Source organism: Stigmatopora argus, chromosome 9, assembly GCF_051989625.1.
Source record: "Stigmatopora argus isolate UIUO_Sarg chromosome 9, RoL_Sarg_1.0, whole genome shotgun sequence".
Lineage (NCBI taxonomy): Eukaryota > Metazoa > Chordata > Actinopteri > Syngnathiformes > Syngnathidae > Stigmatopora > Stigmatopora argus.
The window spans coordinates 6,626,773-6,646,867 of NC_135395.1; the positions used below are offsets into that span (position 1 = coordinate 6,626,773).

General features: G+C 40.3%; 1 protein-coding gene across 3 annotated transcripts in view; it reads right to left on the reverse strand.

Moving 5' to 3' along the window:
* The window catches only part of fgf13a (fibroblast growth factor 13a), an 84,167-nt gene extending 64,646 nt beyond the window's left edge, over positions 1 to 19,521 (reverse strand). The window contains exons 1-2 of one of the 3 annotated variants that reach the window (XM_077609865.1): positions 19,111 to 19,521; positions 18,734 to 18,882 (exon numbers count right to left, since the gene is read on the reverse strand). In XM_077609865.1, coding sequence (XP_077465991.1) covers positions 18,734 to 18,782 — 49 coding nt within the window. In that variant the 5' untranslated portion in view covers positions 18,783 to 18,882; positions 19,111 to 19,521. The remainder of the gene's footprint in view (positions 1 to 18,733; positions 18,883 to 19,110) is intronic. The other 2 variants (XM_077609861.1, XM_077609864.1) reach the window with 2 other exon arrangements.
* Between the last annotated feature and the right edge of the window lie 574 nt (positions 19,522 to 20,095).

The window sequence follows — 20,095 nt, forward strand, 5'->3', positions numbered from 1 at the left end:
GAGGGACTGTCAAGAGTTGCATGAAGTAACCTTGCCAGACAGCGCATGGTTTCCAGCCGTGCATGAACAAGCCAAGTACAAACAGAAGGAAAAAGACAGAAGTATGAATACACTTGGGCCCAATCAGGAGTAAACATGCGTTCATGGTATAATACAGTAGGATTTCCGACTGATAACGCTGCAGAAATCGAGTACATTTTTTCAAATGGTTTGTAGGCTGCAAGGGTACGTTTCGATGCAAAGATTAAGCCTTTACACTTACTGTAGACAGGATTTTAACCAATGACCCCACAAAAAATCCACATATACAAATACTCTCAAACATACTAGTAAAATATCATTTTTCTAAAGGATTCATGAAAGTGTATATTTTATATAAAGGATTTATGAAAAAATTCTGACCTTTAAGATTTGTGTCCTGAAGTTTTGTTCACTTGTTGACTTGTAAACAAACATCCTTATCATTGAGAAAACGTCAATAAAATACTCGAGATTTTTCTGAAACTGGCACAATGCTATTGTTTCGAGCTGTTTTGGTGATGATTCTTACAAATTACTCAGACCTTTACAAACAAATTACTGAAATGCTTTCATAAATACTGAATCATGTCCCCAACTGCTTTTGAGACATAAATCATCACTATTTGTCACATCAACAGTGCAAACTGCTGAATGATTGCCATTATTTAAACTTCAAGTCATGTATATGCAAGGGGATGTTTGCAAAACAACAAATTAGACTGCCTTGACAGTGATCCTCCTAGTTATATGAGACCTCTTGTACAAACACACACACACAGCAGATGGGAAATGTATTAAGTCAAGATGAGCCCTTTCACCTCGCTTAAGAGTGTCTACTTGTACATGATCACAAGCCCTCCAAAACAAAAGCTCATATTTCGCTCACACAAGCTGGTGCTAAAGGTCCATTCAGGTGAGATCATATTTAGTGGTACCCTGACTTGTGTGTTTAGTTCATTCTGTGATCTAAACTCACAACTCACTCTACTCAAAGTCAACATTGTCCCTTGGGATTAGGTAGAAAAGTACAAAAAAGATCAAATTCAGTCTTCACTGGGTAGGTGAGGACAAAGAAATCAATCAATTACTGAGTAGAGAAATGCCAACAGGTTAGAAGTTAGACAAGTTTTGGCACCTCAAATTAAATTGAAAAACTCAACTTGGAGCACATCTACGTCAGGGTAGCCTGGAGCAGCAAGTTTATAAAAATCTCCAACTCTTTGAGGTTTTATTTACCTCTAAATCAAAGGACTGATAGTTTCAGCAAATCTCAACTGAGTGACCACAGATGCCTATTAAGCAGCCAGACAACTGCCCATTAACAAGCCAAAGTTGCAATGTAGGCTGTGTGAATATTCGACACTGTGGGGCTTTTTTCATTAGTCCTCATGTGTCCCTTCAATCCCAACGCCCCCCATTAAATCAGCAAGCGGGGGTGCCATGACCCAAGCGTTCATTAACCAGCAGGCGGCAGCTATCTGACGGTGATCGCTTTCCAAAGACAAATGCCTCAATTAGAAGCCATGTCATTATAATAAGTTTGGAGCCAAACACTTTTGATAGCTGGCGCAAAACATACCAGGACTGCAATTAAATGCCTGCTGCATTCGAATTTCATTTAATGAGGTGATACTTCACCGGATTCTTACTACTTGCTGTCATTCTGTTATAATGACAAAATGTTTGCCTGCAGTATTCCGTAACCACCGACTATTGCAACATGTAAAACCTGGAGCCACCTGACAAGGTAACTATGAAACTGTCTCAGATGAGCCAGAAGGCATCTCAATCCATACCATCAACCCTGTCATTTTTGGAGGAACAATTAGAAACAGGGCAAGGACATACAGACATAGGTTGAGGAGACAATTAGAAACTCCTGGGTCACACGATGGTAGCAAAAGAAAGACACAGGTAAAACTAATGGGTATTCACATGGACAGGTCACACAAGGGAAAACACCCCAAATATCAAAACCCCAACAAAACATGACAAAACCAATACCTAACACTTTGCGTGATTCTTTTTTTTTTAAACCTATAGTCATACATTTCGGCTATGGCCCTTTTCTCATTATCCAGCTGTCCCCCGCCACTCGAATATCGACAGTGAGATTTATGTAATTTTCAACCACACCTTTCATTAATTTGTTTGCACTTGATCTATATTCATCACCTGCTTATTACGGTCAGATTTAACATGTGAAGGATCACATCTTCGAGAGGGTGTCAGCCTCACAGTTCTGGAGTCAAGGGTTTGATGCCGGGTGGGTCATCTCTGTACGGAGTTTCCATGTTCTTACCGGGGTTGAGTGGGTTTTCTCCTGGTTCTCCGGTTTCCTCACACATCAAAAAATATGCAGGGTAAGCTGGTTAAACACTCTAATTTGCCCCTAGGTATGAGTGAACGTGAATTGTTGTCTTTCTCCTTGTGCCCTTTGATTGACTGGCCACCTGGTGCCCATGCATGCTAGGCTTGTTTAAATTGCACCTAAGTATGAGTGTAAGCGTGGATTTTTGACCCCCTCCTCATGTCCCCCGTCTGCTGACCATAGTTGGCTAGGATTGGCTCCAGCGCACTCCGTTGTAAAAATTAGCACCAACAATGACAATTAGCCTCAACTCCCCGCAACCCTAAAGAGGATAAAGCGGTTCAGAAAATGAATGAATGAATCAACGTTTCAGTTCATACCATGTGTTTTTGTCCCTCATTTTTATTTATTTGGGTCATGTTCTTTTGTTGTTAACATCGGTGCGCTATTAACTACAGTGTGACTAGCTGTATTTTTTTTAATCTAAATTAACATGATGACCAGTGCTAAAAAATATAGAATTGAAAAAATTATTTGATATCTGCTACTCTAATCCTTTATCTGGCAAGTAACTATTGTTGACTGTTGTCATTAAGTGGAATGACCAAAGCTGCTTAATGTGTCCACTGTCTTTAACATTAGAGGTCAGGAGGAAGCAGGAGGTATAGGAAATTAAAAAAAAACATAATCCATATATTACTCCAGAATAGTGATGTCCTGATCCAATACACGGTATCAGTGGCCGATATGGCGTTTTTTGGAGTATCGGGCAGTATCGGATGTTGTCACAAGATCGGTTCCGATCCAGTAGTGTCAAATGTTTTCAGTAGTTTCGACTGCAGTAAATCAAACCACAAGGCAAACATGTCTGCTGAGTTAGACAATTTCCCTTTATGAAGTAATGATGGTAACAAAGCATGGTGCAAAATAGAGCATTTCTTATGAAAGTCTTATTAGAGTGCGTCCTGGTGGTTCTTTTTAAATAGATTTTAATAGATATGTTTTGCATTCTTTTCATTGGATGGAAAATCCTAGTATCGGTAAAACATCTCGAAAAAATCAGACCTGATTGAAAATAAAAACAAATCACTATCAGGACATCTATACTCCAGAATGTATTTGTGGACATTGGGCAGGTGGGTGGATGTATTAAGGCTATGATGCTGCAGCCAAGCCAGGATGGAGACCTGCAGTCAAAGAGAATAGGACCGGTAGAAGCCACACTGAGACTGAGATGCCATCTGTCCCTCAAAGCTTTTACAGCATGGAGCACTGAGCACCCACTCACCCTCACATATTCCACACACACTCTCACACACACACACACACACACACACACACACACACACACACACACACACACACACACACACACACACACACACACACACACACACACACACACACACACACTTAAATCGAGCAGTTTCACAGGAGTCAGCAGCAAATGCAAAACCTTCTGCCTTACAATCCATGAGTGAAAATATTTATTATCCATCCATCATCTGCAACCCCATATACTACAGTATTTTTTCCCTCTGTGAACAGCCAATATTATTACTGAGGAGCTGATGGGGGAAATCTCACATTAACCATCATTATATTTTGCAGATCTGATGAGATACAACCCCTGGAGAAAAATTCAATGGTAGAAACATAATAGAAATCTTGTCTGTGTAAGCAAGCAGTCAACTAACTGCCAAGAAAAGGCTCAGCAGATGTTCCTTATGAGTGTAAGGTTTTTTTAATATAACACAAAAGCCGAGCAAGCAAAGGAACGCTTTGTAAGGTTCCAGTGACCTGTCAAGATACAAATTGAGATCATATTTCACTCGCAGAAGGAAAGAAGCATGTAAGTAGATCTATTAAACCAAAGTGGTGACTAATTGCAAAGCAAGTGTGAGGACAGCCTCCACACATTCTGCTCGTGCAACCCTAAAAAGCATGTTAACATTGACACGACGCAGAGCCAACTAATACAAGATGTGCCTGAAATAGAGTTGGTTTAACACAACTATTGAAATGTGGGGTGGATACCGCACATCTTGACAAAAGCTGTGTTTTTGTGGCAATTGATGTGAAGAATTACAGTCATTTTATTATTTATGCAGCCACTGAAAATTCCATTTTAAGTACATTAAGCTGGATGTAGGAAGGATTACACAATCTTATTGTCTGGCTCCTAACCTGAATTCACAATCGTCAAGTTTGAATATTGTAATCTAGAGACATAGCTATCCATGCACTGATTTAATTTTAAAAAATTCTCAATTAATCCTGATAATCAGTGATAAATATGGTTAAGAAAGATATGCAACATTAACCCTTTATAGGGCAAGTGACTATTTTTGCTTTTTAAAAAAAACTCATAAAAAGACTATGTGGACATCACATTTTAAGTCATGGAGGCCACAATATTACCGTTTGTTATACGTGTGTTGCCCACAACTGTGGATGCCAGGGCTCAATTATAATTAGTGTTATTGAGCCTTCCCAGTCCAAATGGATTGGCCATCTAGCTATGTCAATGAATTAAATGAATGCTCTATGAACAGTTAACATATTTTAAAAAACTGGGATTTATTTAAATGAGTGAAAATATATACACAAATTAGTGCAAATCACCTGTCCTTTCAGTATTATTATGTCACATCACCTGCACCACCACTCGTCCACCTGTCACATTTGACAAATGAAAAACGTCTAAAGTTATGAATCAATATTAAGACAATCAACTTCCACATCACTGTGCTGGCTGCCGTGAGATTCATCTCCTGGAACACCAGGCCAATGTCTGTAATTAAAATAATTAACATCCTGTCTACGTATTAGCAATATCTTTATTCTCCACTGTGGTAACATATCAACGATGATAAAGTCATTATTTTAGATGCAACGTTGATGTTTTCTTCTTGCCCTTTTTTGCAAAGTACCCTGTTTGAAGCCTGATTACATGAAACCAAATTGGAACTGGCAGTGAATCATTTCTATTGCCGCCGCATGATACAAACTCACGGAAAGTAAACAACTGAGTATGATTAAATATGACATCATCCGCAATTCATGTTGGCACATGGCCCATAAAGATGGCAAAATTCTAAGCTATGAGCACATGCTAATACCTCCAAACCGTTGGCATACATTGGGTATAAAAGTGAGCCCTAGCATCTCCTCAAATTTTACAGGCAAATTCCAAAGTTGAACTTGGAGGGAGATGTGTATCCTTGATGATGTAGCCTTATTGTAGTGCCAGAGATGTCAAGTAAAGAAACAAGAGGAAATTGTACATTGTCTATGTTCTAATTTTCCATGGTAACCTTTCACTAAAAATGAACCGCTTTCTCATTATTGCGTGCAACCTTTTCATTTGGCCTGAAGCAGCGTTCATCTTCTTTATGCTCGTCTCTTCTGCTGTTATGGATTACTGTTAGATCACTGGCTGCCGACTCCCCCTTTCTTCGTCCTTTAGCTTCTACCCAGTTCAACCCCCATACAGCAGTATAGGCAGTGACCTGTCTCCCCACATCATGCTGCAAACCATGTGATCGCTCGCCACGGACAATCACTGATGACATGTGACAAAACAAAACAGTTTGTAAGGCTAAGAAATGATAACACCCAGACTTTGAAGTCGAGCCTGCAGAACTTTAATTAAAATTGAAAATCTTATAAGATAGATCTTCTATTTATAACTGACTTTGAAATACACAATAATTTAGAGAAACATCAGTTGAGAGGAGATCACCGTCAAAGCAGACAACTCAAAGCAGACAAACTCAAAGCATTGTCACATTTTTTAGAGTGAGCACTCTGTTTACGCATGTCCCAAAATGCCATCATTTTTCTCTTATCATGTCCCTTAGCCTGCAAATGGGCCAATCCTTACCAAGTTATCGCATAATTTCTTTGCTGACCTCTGTGACTTTTGACCTCATTATCCCATAATTTGATCATCTATTCCATTTCATATTACAAGCATATCCTGCAGATTTGATAATGACTTTATTTGTTCTTTGCAATCTTAAACACAATTTTCTTCTGACCTCTGTGACCGTTGACTTCTTGAAGCCTGAATTAAATCACCATTTTTCATATTATAAACATATCCTGCCCATTTGAGGTGTAATGCAACTTCTTAAATGAAATATACCATTGATATACCAGATTTAAAAAAAAAGTGTTCAACCAGCCTACCATGCATGTTTTTCCTTTTTTAGAAAACAGTGACACCTGTTTTAAACAATATATAGATTTTCGGTGGGATTGGACCTTTTGGGATAGAAAGTATCACGATATATCACAATTTTGATATGTTGTCACACGCCTAGTACTAGGCCAAACCTACATCACACCCCTGAGAACGGCTCATTTAGAGCTGCTCTCCCAACCTTTATTTCCTAATCAACTGTGTCTTTCCATATGGAGGATGTCTCTCGGGCTAAAGGCGTGTGTTTGCGTGGTTGCCGTGGCAGCATTTCATTATGTAAATGACCTCTCCCTGATGAGAAGCAGGCGGGTGCAGCCGTGATGTTCAGCCTTCTCTAGACTCAGTCAAATTGGCTTTGGAGACCGGTGAAGGATCACTGCTATATTTAGCAATCATCTGTACCATGTATTTCTACAGTGTTCATTCAGATGTTCCCCAAATAGAAAGCCTGCCACACTGAAAACGTTTTCAGCATGCAAAGTAAGACAGCCTTCGTTTGGGTTTTATTTGAGAGGTTGATATTTAATACCTCTGGGTTCCATATGCTGATATTCCAACCTTCTGCCATTTCATCTTTCATCCTCCATGCCTTGAATACATCACCAGGGCAGCATTACCCTTCCATCTTTCCTTCTTCTCATCAGTGCTGAATGACTTAGCTTTCCCTGCAGAATGGTGCTAATGGCTTTAAGCTATATATCATTTTCTATAGCCCACTTCAAGAAAAAGCTAATCTAAAGAGCTCAAGACATTAACTGGAACATGATTCTACTTTTGGGCGTATCTGTGTTCAAATTAGCTGCGATCATTTGACTGTCGTCAGTGTCTGTATGGTGAAAAATGAATACAGCTTCTTTGGACATTTCTATAAATGTCAGTCTTAGCTGAATAGCCTCTTTTATTTACCTGATGGAAAACCAGACATGTGCAGCATTTTCTGGCATCCTCAACTTATCAATAGGGAGACTCTCCACATGTCTGTCCTAATAAAGCACCCTCTTTGTGAGAATGAACCACGATCGATGCAGTCAATAGGAGTAACGTCCAGGGAGCGTGGCATCTCACTGAAAGTACAGAGGTCACTTATCGCCTTAATTAATGAACAGCTTTTCAAACTGCTTACTCTTGGTTGTTGCTGCTTCTTCTTAAATAAAAAAAAACAATGCAAGACACAAAGACAAGCAACTATTTGACATTTCTAGGCCTGGTTTTAGGTTTCAACGAACAAAGGTACTGTTCTATTTACAAATGATTCTACATGCAAAATATTCAAGTTATGAAAACCTCAGATGGAAAATATTTTGTTTCAAGATATGATAAACAGTCCAAGTTACAAGCATCCCTTTAATCGTAAATACACTTCCTGCATTTGGTGTTTTATTTTTAAATTGTAATATTAGTGTTGCTTTCCCATTGATTATATCTCCCAAAACCTCACTGGCCTCCTAGTAGTTAGCGGAAGCTTCGTCTCCATGTTTGAACTGAGGTTAGCACATGGTAGGCAGATGCTACAGCCAGCCCAGCGCCAGTTAGGGTCCATACCGAAAACGGCGGGACCCAGACGGTATCAGCCAACAGCATCGATTGAGTGTGAACCGTACAATGAAAAGAGTTTTTTTCCAGGCACTTTTCCATCTATTTCTAAGGCCATAGCAATGCACCTATGGCGGTGAGTTCCTGATTTGTGTGCCTTTGAGTTGTTTTCTTGAGTTAGTCTGAGTGTACGTAACTTAGTTTTAATTTAAGTTGGTTATTTATGTGTGTATTTATTCTCCCAATTCCACCCTATTAGAATATATACAATTCTTGTTGATTTGAATAGCTTAAAAAATAATTTGATCTTTGTTTTCTTACCTACATATATTTGCATGCATAGTTCATGCAAAATGTATATAGTTTTATAATTTCTAAAGGGTTTAGTATGTTTTAATAAACATCGTAGAACAAATTATGCTAATCCATATGCTCTACCTATGAAAAATGCATGTTACGAAATCACTTCTGCAACAAATTAATTTCATAAGGAGAGGTACCACTATGTGGTGAAAGCTTTAAATGTCATTATTCTTGTATAATGACAATAAAAGCATTCAATTCAATATTAACATTGTTTTTTTCAGGTGTTCAACCATTTACGCTCACACTAATACCTAGGGGCAATTTAGAGTGCTCAACAAGCCTACCATGCAGGTTTTTGGGATGTGGAAAGAAACTGGAGTACACAGAGAAAATCCAGGGAGAACTTGCAAACTTTTTTGGTTCTTACTAAGATAACTTTATTCCTATATGTTGTTTATACTAAGTGTATATATGACTATTTTCCTTAAATCATTATTTCCAGGATGCGACCCAGACTTCTAGAATGCATTGAGAAACAGCAAGACATTGGTTGTACGGATATGTTGATTCAACAAAACACTCAGTTTAAACTTTACGCCATTGACAGTCTCTGAAGGTATTTGCCTGTATGAATCAGAGTGGCACATGCTTTTGAATATTTTCAAATATGTGTGATGAGAAGATCTTGTTGCGTACACTTGATAAACCTTGGCTTGAAAGTTGAGGCGCTGGCAATGACTAATCCGCCATCAACCCAAGGCATAAACAATCTTTTGCACTATGGAAGGTACATACATAGCCAGTTACAACTCCTGCATCCCTTGCTAGCTCAGTTCCGGCCTGTAACCGCTATTTATTAGTCCTGGTCCTGCTTTATCGCCTCGCTTTCTTACTTTGCCTTAATCCCCTTTATAGTTTTCACCAACTTTAATTGCTTCATGTCCACAGCAACTATTAATCCTGGGTGGGATTTAAAATGTAGAAATCAGCATGCTGAATGAAACAAACTTTGCAAGCAACATACTGGTAATGTGTGACCTCGGTTAAGCAATGTATGAAATTCTCACTTGTTATGATCCCAAAACATCCATCTCAGCAAATCACGATACTGGCTCTCGAAGTCGTCCTGATATAACCTAGTTCGTTAAAGTGCTGAGCCAGTTTGGCCTCGAGGTTTTAGCATTCTAGGGGAACGGATCATGAAGGATGTCATGTTCTGTCGAGTAAATGCATTAGTATTGTTATTGTTGGGCGTGGCTCACATCGCCACAATTAGGAGAATTAAATTTAAACTGGATTAACTATGGCCACATGACTGAGTACATTTCTGAAAGTAATATTTTTGCTAATCCAAAAGCCAGAGGTACAAATCCGTTATATATCTGGTGTTCCAAACAATGCCATTACTCTGATGAGAACTGTATATGTTGTATCTGTTGGCGTCAATATTCTTTGGTAAACGTTAACCTAATGATTGCTGCACTGATTTTCTGACAGGGCGCTGATGTGCGATAACGTCTTCTGCTGTGTCAGTGCGAGAGTATCGGCACACAGCCAGATGCTTTTACATCTGCAGCCATTTCCACAGCACAGATTCAAACTGTCAGTGGGACTGTAAGTGAAAGCAAGAGTAGGACCAAACAGGGTCACTCACAGGACAAGAAAGGTAGACGGCAACAGGCAATTGTATTTATGAGTTGTACGGACAGAATATTAGCGGCCACTGGTTCTAGCAGGCGCTGAGCTCCCAAAGCTGTTCACCTCAGAAGCTCTGTGGATTAGAGCCGCATGCTGACTAATGCACTAGAATATTTAAGTGTTTAGAGGCTTTGAGGGCAAAACACTTCTGGCAGAGGTGACGTAACAACAGCAAATGCAATTTGTGATACTAAAAAAACTCAACAAGACAAAATTCATTATAGAGAGGGAAAAGAAAATTATAATAATATGAGCTGCTATTTGGTTGATTGTTTGGGGGGGAATATGTGAGCCATTTCACTGTAACTACGCTCTTCTTTACTTAGTGTCACAATGAGATGTGACACCATCTTGAAGCCATCTGGTGTGTTTATTTATATTTATATATACGGTTTTATATTTTATTCATGTTTTATGATTTTGGAATAATCACTTACGTTGTGAATGCTCACATTAAGTTTAGCTTCCCTAGGTTATCTTTGAGTCAACTTATCCAATACTAATATTTCCCAGTCATCTTACAAAAAGTGTCTGACCCTTAAATATTTGACAGGCAAAATTATGATACACTGGCAAATAAGTATGTCGCCACAGGAGAAGAAATCTGTTAATCATGCAAACCCTTGACAGCCACAGCTGTTCGAGAGCAATGTCAATTCATCCGGAGAAAAGCTATTGCCATCAAGGATTTCTTTACCACTAGGGCTGAGATAAAATGCAATGGATAAGTGGCATCAGAGGGAGGTACAATTGGGTATTGTCTGTATGAAAATGGTAGGTGCTATTTATTCCTTTCTAAAAATAGAGGGGCTCTTTGTGGGAGATAATCATTTATCAAATCATACAAAAGGAATCCTTGGAGGGACTTTGTTTTTCAAGTTCTGGTTATAAAAATACTTGACTATCATATAAGTTGCTGTTATTCGAGATTCCTAATTTGTTGCCTCAATGCACAATAATTGAATGTTATGGATGTTTCTCATGTGGATGTGCAGTTACCATTTTAGGATAGGATTCCATTTCCCTTGATGATTATTGTTTCCAAATACTTAGTTGCCATGTATTTAGGGTCAAGCCAGGATGAATCATACAATTTCAATTTGAATTGATCACATTCTGACAAGAACTTTTGCTGTTAAATGTCAAATGAGGTCAAATTTGACCCTAAGCATATCTGTGGATTAAATGACGCATTTCCTTCAGTCTCAAAACACTCAAAACAAAAATCCAGTCGGCTCTACACGGTTCAGCACGCGAGGCTGCGATGGAGAGTGGCACATCTCTGAAGGGAAACGAGTCACTTTGCTCCGGGCATTGCAACCCAATCCACGTCAGAGCGTTTTGACGTTGAACCAATCTGCCACACTCTCACTGGAACACATTTTAAAGATGAAATACTGTTATGTTTCAGTGCTAACTTCAGTGCAGTAAATGACAACATGAAATGGGTGCGTTAGGTACATGTAACTAAATGGACAGGCTGCCGGAGTGGTTAGCACGTCACCCTCACAGTTCTGAGGTCGAGGGTTCGATCCCAGGTGAGTCCTCACTGAGTGGAGTTTGAATGTTCTCCACGGGCTTGTGTGGGTTTTCTCCAGGTACTCTGCTTTTCTCCCACCTCACAAAAACATGCACGTGAATGGTTGTCTGTCTCCTTGCGTGCCCTGGAATTGGTTGGCCAAAAATTTAGGGTGTCCCCCGCCAGGTGCCCAAAGTCAGCCGGGATAGGTTCCAGCAACCCCTGGGAACAATCGGTTCAGAAAATCTCGTCTCATCTCATTTTCTGAACCACTTTATCCTCATTAGAGTCACGGGGGTGCTGGAACTAATCCCATCTGTCTCCGGGCCAGAGGCGGGGGACACAATGAATTGGTAGCCAGCCGATCACAGGGCACGAGGAGACGGACAACCATGCACATTCACACCCATACTTAGGGGCAATTTAGAGTCTCCAATCAACCTACTATGCATGTTTTTGGAATGTGGGAGGAAACCAGAGTACCCGGAGGAAACCCACGCAGACCCGGGGAGAACATGCAAACTCCACACAGGTGGACATGACCTGGATTTGAACCTAGGACCGCAGAGCTGTGAGGCCGACGTGCTTACCATTCATACCATTGGGCCGCCCTGGTTCAGAAAATGAATTATTTAATTAAATGAACACATAGTAAGTTGTGTTATAGTCCAATAAAGCCAAGGTTTACACATGGGTTTTTATGGGTTCATTATTTAATGAAGAACATTTAGAAATAGTAGTCTTAAAGTATTAAAAAAATCTCCTTCGGTATTCATTAATGCATCCATTAATGTTCTGTATCACCTATCCTCATGTCGGTTATGTGAGTGTCCATTCATATCGAGGTAAGGCCTGGCATGTGTGGTCTGCGAAAGAATAACATGCTTCTTTTTCAAGTTTCTTAATGTTTCTACAATGTCTGTCATAAATACAAATTAATCCATTCCCACATTCTGAAAAAACACCAAAACAGGATATTACAATGGAAAAACATCTTATTATTTGTTCTAATTCACCACCTACTCACAAAGTAACAAATACCTATCTTGTGGATATGATGTTCAATACTAAAATGTGACATCATTCAGTACAGACAGACGGTACCATTTACTGCGGAGTGTGTGCTGTCTCCCACTAACTGTTTGTCTTTAACCATATTAAACTAAGGCTCTCCATCTCGTTATGAATGTCACTGCACAGCTTGGAAATGATGGTTCGCCCTTGATTGCACTGGCTCACTTTGGACCCATTAATCTTGCACTGATTAATGCAAAAAATGCAACCTGTACAGCCGGTGCTTGTAGATATCTTTACACAAGGGAGATGCGACGACAAAGACAGAGCGATGATGCTCTCATAAGCAGCCTCTCGCATACTCGTCCACTTGGCGGCCATATCGGGAACCGTCTTGTATGCTCATATCTCAAATTTCTCATATGTTGGGACACTCGTATGTCAAGGTATTACTTTATATTATGTGTTCCACAACAAAAATGAGTTAAATAGTTCTGTCTGGGTCTGTGTTGGAAAAGGTTTGAAATGAGGTCATCTTCTGGAACCACAAAAACCTAGCAGTTGAACAGGGCTGCGTAGACTTGTACGTAACACCCAGAGGATCTGTAAGCTACTTACAGTATAGGTTTGTATTGAACATATGTTTTGTCACCTTTGCAAGATTGTCAGCGCACTGCACGGAAAAGGAGAGTAGATGCCAAAAGATATGATCTCGACTCCCGTCATCAGTCAGAAGAAGACAGAACTATTCTGATGTTAATACTCAACATCGGTCGATCTAACTAGAGCTTTACGGCTCGTGAAACGAACGGGCCGCCGAGGCGAGTGCGTGCATCACACATCCACACATCACTTTGTCGCCCCGCATTAGCTTCACAAGGACAGTGAAGAAACTAACACAACATGACTCACTGGTGATGGTATCAGAACCGGCGATCCTTCTACCACGCCGTGTGTTGGACTTTGGAAGAAGAAGTAAAAAGGAGTAGCGCGCTCTTTACTGGATGACCCTCACGCAACAAATCACATTACTCTCACTAGAAGGTCAAAATGTTAATTTTATTAAAATTAGGGTTACACGCTTGAACAACAAGGGCGTTCTGTAAAGGTGGTTATGTTAAATTAGTCAATTTTACGCCAAGCAAACACTTTTGAGTGCCTCTTGCTCAAGTACAATGAATCATTATTTGATATAAGAAGAAAATATATAGGTGCAATTCAAAGGACTGGCCAGATGGATCTCACTCACGAGTATATTGCAGCCACACCAGAAAAAAAGAGGCATAACGTTAAAAGCATCATATCATATAAATTTCCATTAAGGGTTTAAGATCTGAAATCGACTGGCCACCGATTCAGGGTGTCCCCTGCCACGACCCTAAGTTAGCTGGGATAGGCTCTAGCAGCCCCTGCAACCCTAGTGAGGATGAAGCCGTTCAGAGAATGACTGATAAAAATGGTTTAAGATGTTAAATGTTATGATTTAACATTATAAATTTTCAATTCTACTGTGATAGTTTTTTTTTTATGTCATAAATTAAATGTTAGCAGCCCAGTGAGCAAGTGGTTAGCACATCTGCCTCACAGTTCTGAGATCGAGGGTTGAACGCCTGGTTGGTTACAACCTTCCTTTGTGAACTTTGCATGTTCTCTCCGGGACTGCGTGGCTTTTCTCTGGGTACTCCAATTTCCTCCCACATCCCCAAAACATGCATGGTAGGCTGGTTGAACACTAGTTGTTTGTCTTCTTGTGACCTGCAATTGGCTGTCAACCAAGTCAGGGTATACACTGCCCATATTTGGTTGGGCATAAGGACCTGAACCCCCCGCGACCCTTGTGAGAATGCACGGTACGGAAAATGAACGAACTAACTCAAATGTTTTAACGTGATGAATTTGACATTTTGATGTGATCAATTGAAAAATTCCACATCGTACATGGTGAATTTTCAGCCCCTTATAGGTGTGAGTCCCCTTGGGCCTGTTTCAGGGTATACCCTGTGCTTGGCCTAAGGTGGCTGGGATCAACACCAGCACACCGTGACCCTCATCGCTGTATAACCTGCTAAAAAAAATTAACAAACTCAGCACATTTCACATTTTGATCTAAAAAAAAATACCAATTTGGAAAAAATCAACATTATAACATGACAATAACATCATGATATAACGTGATATGTTGAGGGTTAGGGGTCATGTTTTCACTTCAAATGCTCCCCTTCCTTGATCCTTATCAAGTTTAAACGTGCTGGATTTCAAATTTACCTGCAATGTAATAAATTGGACTTTGACATCTTACTAGATATGGAAGTGTAATAACCTTCTCTAGTATTAAAATCAAAACATACAGGTATTGTACAATGTCATGTTAAATATATCACAGCATCATGTGATATGTGAAGAGGTAGCATTGATAATACCGCTTTTTGTTCCCCAAGTTTCTCTTTAAAGGTGAAGATGTGTTTTGGTTGGGTCCTCGAGTGAGTCAGCCATTCACAGCAGCCATCGATTTGGAGGGGGAGTTTGAGACGGAAAGATGCTCTTGAGGTTAATCTCGGAATCAATTTTCTTCTCTCACTCTCTTGTCAGCACAAAAGAAGCAATGCACACTTGAGTGAGGTGTTTCCAAGTGTCACAAGGGAAACAAAAGGTAAAATTCATAACAAGTATGGTGCTTTCATTTTAAAGTGGTTTGCACACAAACTGGTGGTGACTCTTGCCAAAAAGTTAATCAGGAGCAATTCAATCTTGGCTCAATTCCTAAAGGACATTTTTAAGTGATTCTCTGTTAGTCAGTCGAAATACATCTTTATGCAAAACTACTATTGGCGCATAAAAAGACTGGGAACTAAAATGCAGTATACAAAAGGTGTTTTTTAAAAATAATTTCGGCGAGATTGCATTGCACGATTCTTGTATTAATTAAAACTCCATCTGAATCGATATTTATGCACACTGTTTTTGATGGAAATAAACAGTAGGTAGCTTCACTTCCACTGGGTCTACCCGTCGGCAGCAACCGGCTGCCGTGCCTTGACATCTAGTATCAAGACATCTCAATAATCCTTGGTCAAACGGGGGCGCTGTTTCCAAGCTCAAGTCCCCTATTGAATTCCACATTAAGTGCAATGTACGCCATGGTTTTTTTTTTCATATTAAGAATCAGGCATTCAAGCAGGTTTTGACGAAAGCTAGTTTTCATTACAGGAGGTCTGCATTAAAAACTGAGAAAATGATACAATAACAGCGAAATGTTGTTCAAACATAAAATATGTTTACTTTAGTGGAGTTTTGAGTTTGAAGTATTTAATAAGGGGCAGCACATATTAATGAACATATTCATATTCATGGGCGGCCCGGCGGCTAAGTGGTCAGCCTCACAGTGGGAGACCTGGGTTCAAATCAAGGTTGGTCCACCTGTGTAGAGTTTGCATGTTCTCCCTGGACCTGTGTGGGTTTTCTCCGGGTACTGCGGGTTCCTCCCACAATCCAAAGATATGCATGGTAGACTGATTGGACACTCTAAATTGCCCCTAGGTATGAGTGTGAGCGTGAAAGGTTGTTTGTGTCCTTGTGCCCTGCGATTGGCTGGCCAGCAAATCAGGGTGTCCCCAGCCTCTGGCCCGAAGTCAGCTGGGATAGGCTCCAGCACCCCCGCGACCCTATTCAGGATAAAGCAGTCCAGAAAATTAGATGAGAGGATATATTCATTTGCATGTTAATGAACATATATATATATATATATATATATATATATATATATATATATATATATATATATATATATATATATATATATATAGTCCCTTGTGTAGGTTGAAGATAATTGATAACACATACCAGACACACAAACACACACACACACAAGTAGTACAGTTTTAGACAGTGTTGTCATCACAATTTTGTTCATCTAACAGCCAGGCTTTAAGATGATTGGGGAAGAGGTTCACAGAAGGGAGTTTATGTATGTTAATTGGTATTGAATTCCAGGTACGTGGACAGAGAAGGTGCTTTGACTGAATGCACTCTTTTTGAAGGGAACTACACAGTCACCTCTAGACCCAGCCCTTGTTGATATGTTGGATTTTTTTTGTACAAAATCTTGCATTGGAGGTGCTCAATGAGGTTCAGAAATGAATTGATATAAATGTACTTTTATTTCCATTTTCAAATCGCAATTAACGCCATAAAGTGTAGTATCCGAATTATTCAGGATCAAATCGAATCGTGACCTGTCAAACGTGATACAAATCATATCTCCAGATTTGAGGCAATACACATGAACTGAACTGTGATTATTTGCATCCGGACACATTCTAATCGATAATAAATGTAAACACCTTATTGGAATTATGACTTAAACCATGATGAAAACATTATTTCAAAATATATTGAACATGAACCAAGAGTGGAATAATAAAATACATATGTTGAACTTCAAAATCGGTTCTCTTAAAAATCACACAAATTGCGATACTACGTACATAAAAAACAATATATATGTTGTTTTGTTTTGTTTTTAATGAACTCAGTGCCAATAATAGTGACAGAGGTTCAATCATGGGGTGTCCAATTATCTTTTTAATGTGAAATAAAATGAGCATTTGTTGATCATCTTTCAGTCCCTTTGACGACGCAAGGCAACCCAATCATTTGGGTGACAGTGTCAATAATTTTCTATATAGTTAATTGGATTGGATAACTTTATTTATCCCGTATTCAGGAAATTTCGTTTTCACAGTAGCAAGGGGGTGAGGATGCAGAAATGCAGAAATGGGAAAGGCATTCATTCATTCACTGATTCATTTTCTGAACTGCTTATTCTCACAAGTTATTGGGGAGCCGGACTCTGGTTCAGCTAACCGTAATAAAATAAATAATAATAAATGTTATGTCATATTGGCGGCCCGGCGGCCGAGTGGTTAGCGCGTCGGCCTCACAGTTCTGGGGTTACTCCGGTTTCTTCCCACATCCCAAAAAATGAAGGGTAGGCTCGTTGAACGCTCTTAAGCTTGGCGACACGGTGGAAGAGCGTTCAATCCAAGGTCTCGGCCTTTGTGTATGGAGTTTGCATGTTCTCCATGTACCTGTATGGGTTTTCACCAGGTACTCCGGTTTCCTCCCACATGCCAAAAAACATGATGATAGGCTGAGTTAACACTACAAAAATTGTCCATAGATGTGAGTGTGTGTTTGAATTGTTGTTGTTGATCTCATTGTGCCCTATGATTGGTTGGTGGGTGAAAAACTCAGGGTGAAGACTCCTCCTCCCTGTAGTTTGCCAGTGTAGGCTCCAGCCCTCCCGCGACCCTCATGCAGATAAGTGATTCAGAAGATGAATTAATTCACGAATTAGTTGCATACTTAGTGAGATTAAATTAAATCAGTTAAAACACATGGAGTTAGATGGTACTTTACAGATGAATCAATGGCAGCTGACGATCGATCAAGGGTGTACATAGATAGGTTATATTTCACACAATAAACATGTCATACAATGACTGGTAGCAAGGGTGCCAAAATAAACTAATTAGGAGTCTTGATCAGCTGTGATGTCTTAAAACTTGCCTATGTGAGCTACCAATTACATTGATCTGAAGAAACAGTGATGTGATACAATATATTGCCCACAAACGCTTGTGTGTGGAGTGTACATGCACTAGTTCCTCTGGTAACCCTGACTCTGCTGTGTCGCCATGGCGATAAACAGCCACTCCAGCTCTGCCCTGACCATGAAAAAAAAAGAAATGAGGTTTGAATCTACTTGATTAATTTTTTTTGTTTCTCTGAAAATATTCATTTTGTGTGCTTCAACAGGATGCCAGGAGGAGACACAAGGAATTAGACCATACCCGTCTCCACCTTTCCACTCGCATCCATGTCTTAGTCTGTATGTGTGCTGGCCGTCACCAAAACAAAAGCTCTTCATGCACAATGTGGGCCTACGGTGTCCACATGCTGACACCATCTCATCATAATTGCTTACTGTGACCCAGTGCACCATGCAGGGGAAGGAGGGGGTGGTGATTGGACGACCTTTATTGTTATTATATCTGGTATTCAAGTGAGGGTGTTAATAAAGCATTCAGTGCAAGGCCAAACATAAAGGCATGTCGCCTCTTACCCTTGGAAGCATCCTTGTCTTCTTTAGGCTTCGCCACTTTTCCGCTCATAGATCCCAGTTTGGATGCGTAATTCCCGATTTAGACAAGAATCCTGATTGGTGGCTGCTTTGTACTCAGTCAAATCCTTCCACGTGCTGAGATAAGGGCTCTATAGGAGTGAAAAATGGGTAAGAGTCACCTAAATTGTATTTTACCCCCTTTTTGCTTAACCACGCGCAATTGGGAAGCAACGAGGAGACAATGGTCCTACTCAACCGCTTGTGTGATGGAGGGCTTCTTCCAGTGAAAACAATGTGACGATTCTGCTAGAAATAGCAAATAACAGGTACACGTGTGTGTGTCTGTGTGTGTCTGTGTGTGTTTTCGAATCTCCTACCTTATCTCGTCCTCGCTGTGTGCTACATCAATGCACGTGGATAAAAGCACACGCTCCCATCATCAATGCCGTGAGGTAGCATAGACACGCGAAAGGAAAAGCACGACGCGCAGTGGGGTAAAAACAAAAGACGCACCCCAAAATAATCCAAATAAATAAAGGAGTTCCAAATGCAGAGGGGAAATGGGGTATTTTATGTACAAACAAAGCCCTGGAGTGAGGCCATCTAGTGTGGCTTCTTCTCAGTGGCGCTTGTCTTGTCTGGCTGAGCGTTCACAATCAACAGGATACGCAACCACAGCGCGTGTCAACGTCACGCAAGCGCCGATTGGTTCTCTCGCATCGGCGTGCCAAGAAGAAAAAAAATGGAATTCCGATTTTTTTCTTCCTGTGTGATATCGTGGAGGGGAAGAGTGAGCTAGTTTTTCGAGGGTAGGCTGTCTGGCTGCCGCGCTATTTGCGCATTTTAGCTCTCACTGTGATCACGTGATGTACGGTGTGCGATTGAAGGGTTGGACGGATGGATGGATGAGGGAGCCGTGCGTGCGTGGATGTGGACGCGTATCGGTCATTGTATTATAGGTCAGTGGCGGTCCGTGCATTTTCTCGTAGCGCCTTCAACAGGTAAAATCCACTTCCTAGCAGCATTTAAACATTAAATACAAATACTGGAGATGTTCAGACATTACAACTGCATACCTGTCAACCTCTGCCGATAACTGCCCTCATAAATGATTATGATTCCCCTTACAAACCCCAAAAAACCTTACAAACACCGTACGAGTCGTACGGTGTTTGTAAGGTTTTTGGGGGGTTTATAAGGGGAATCATAATCATTTGGAAGGGCAGTTATCGGCAGAGGTTGACAGGTATGCAACCGGGCCGGGGGGGTATTTTCCCGGGAAAAGACAGCGATGAACGTCAATGGCGTACCGGCAAACATTGCCCGAAAATGGGGTAAAATCCAGCCCAAAACAGCATGTAT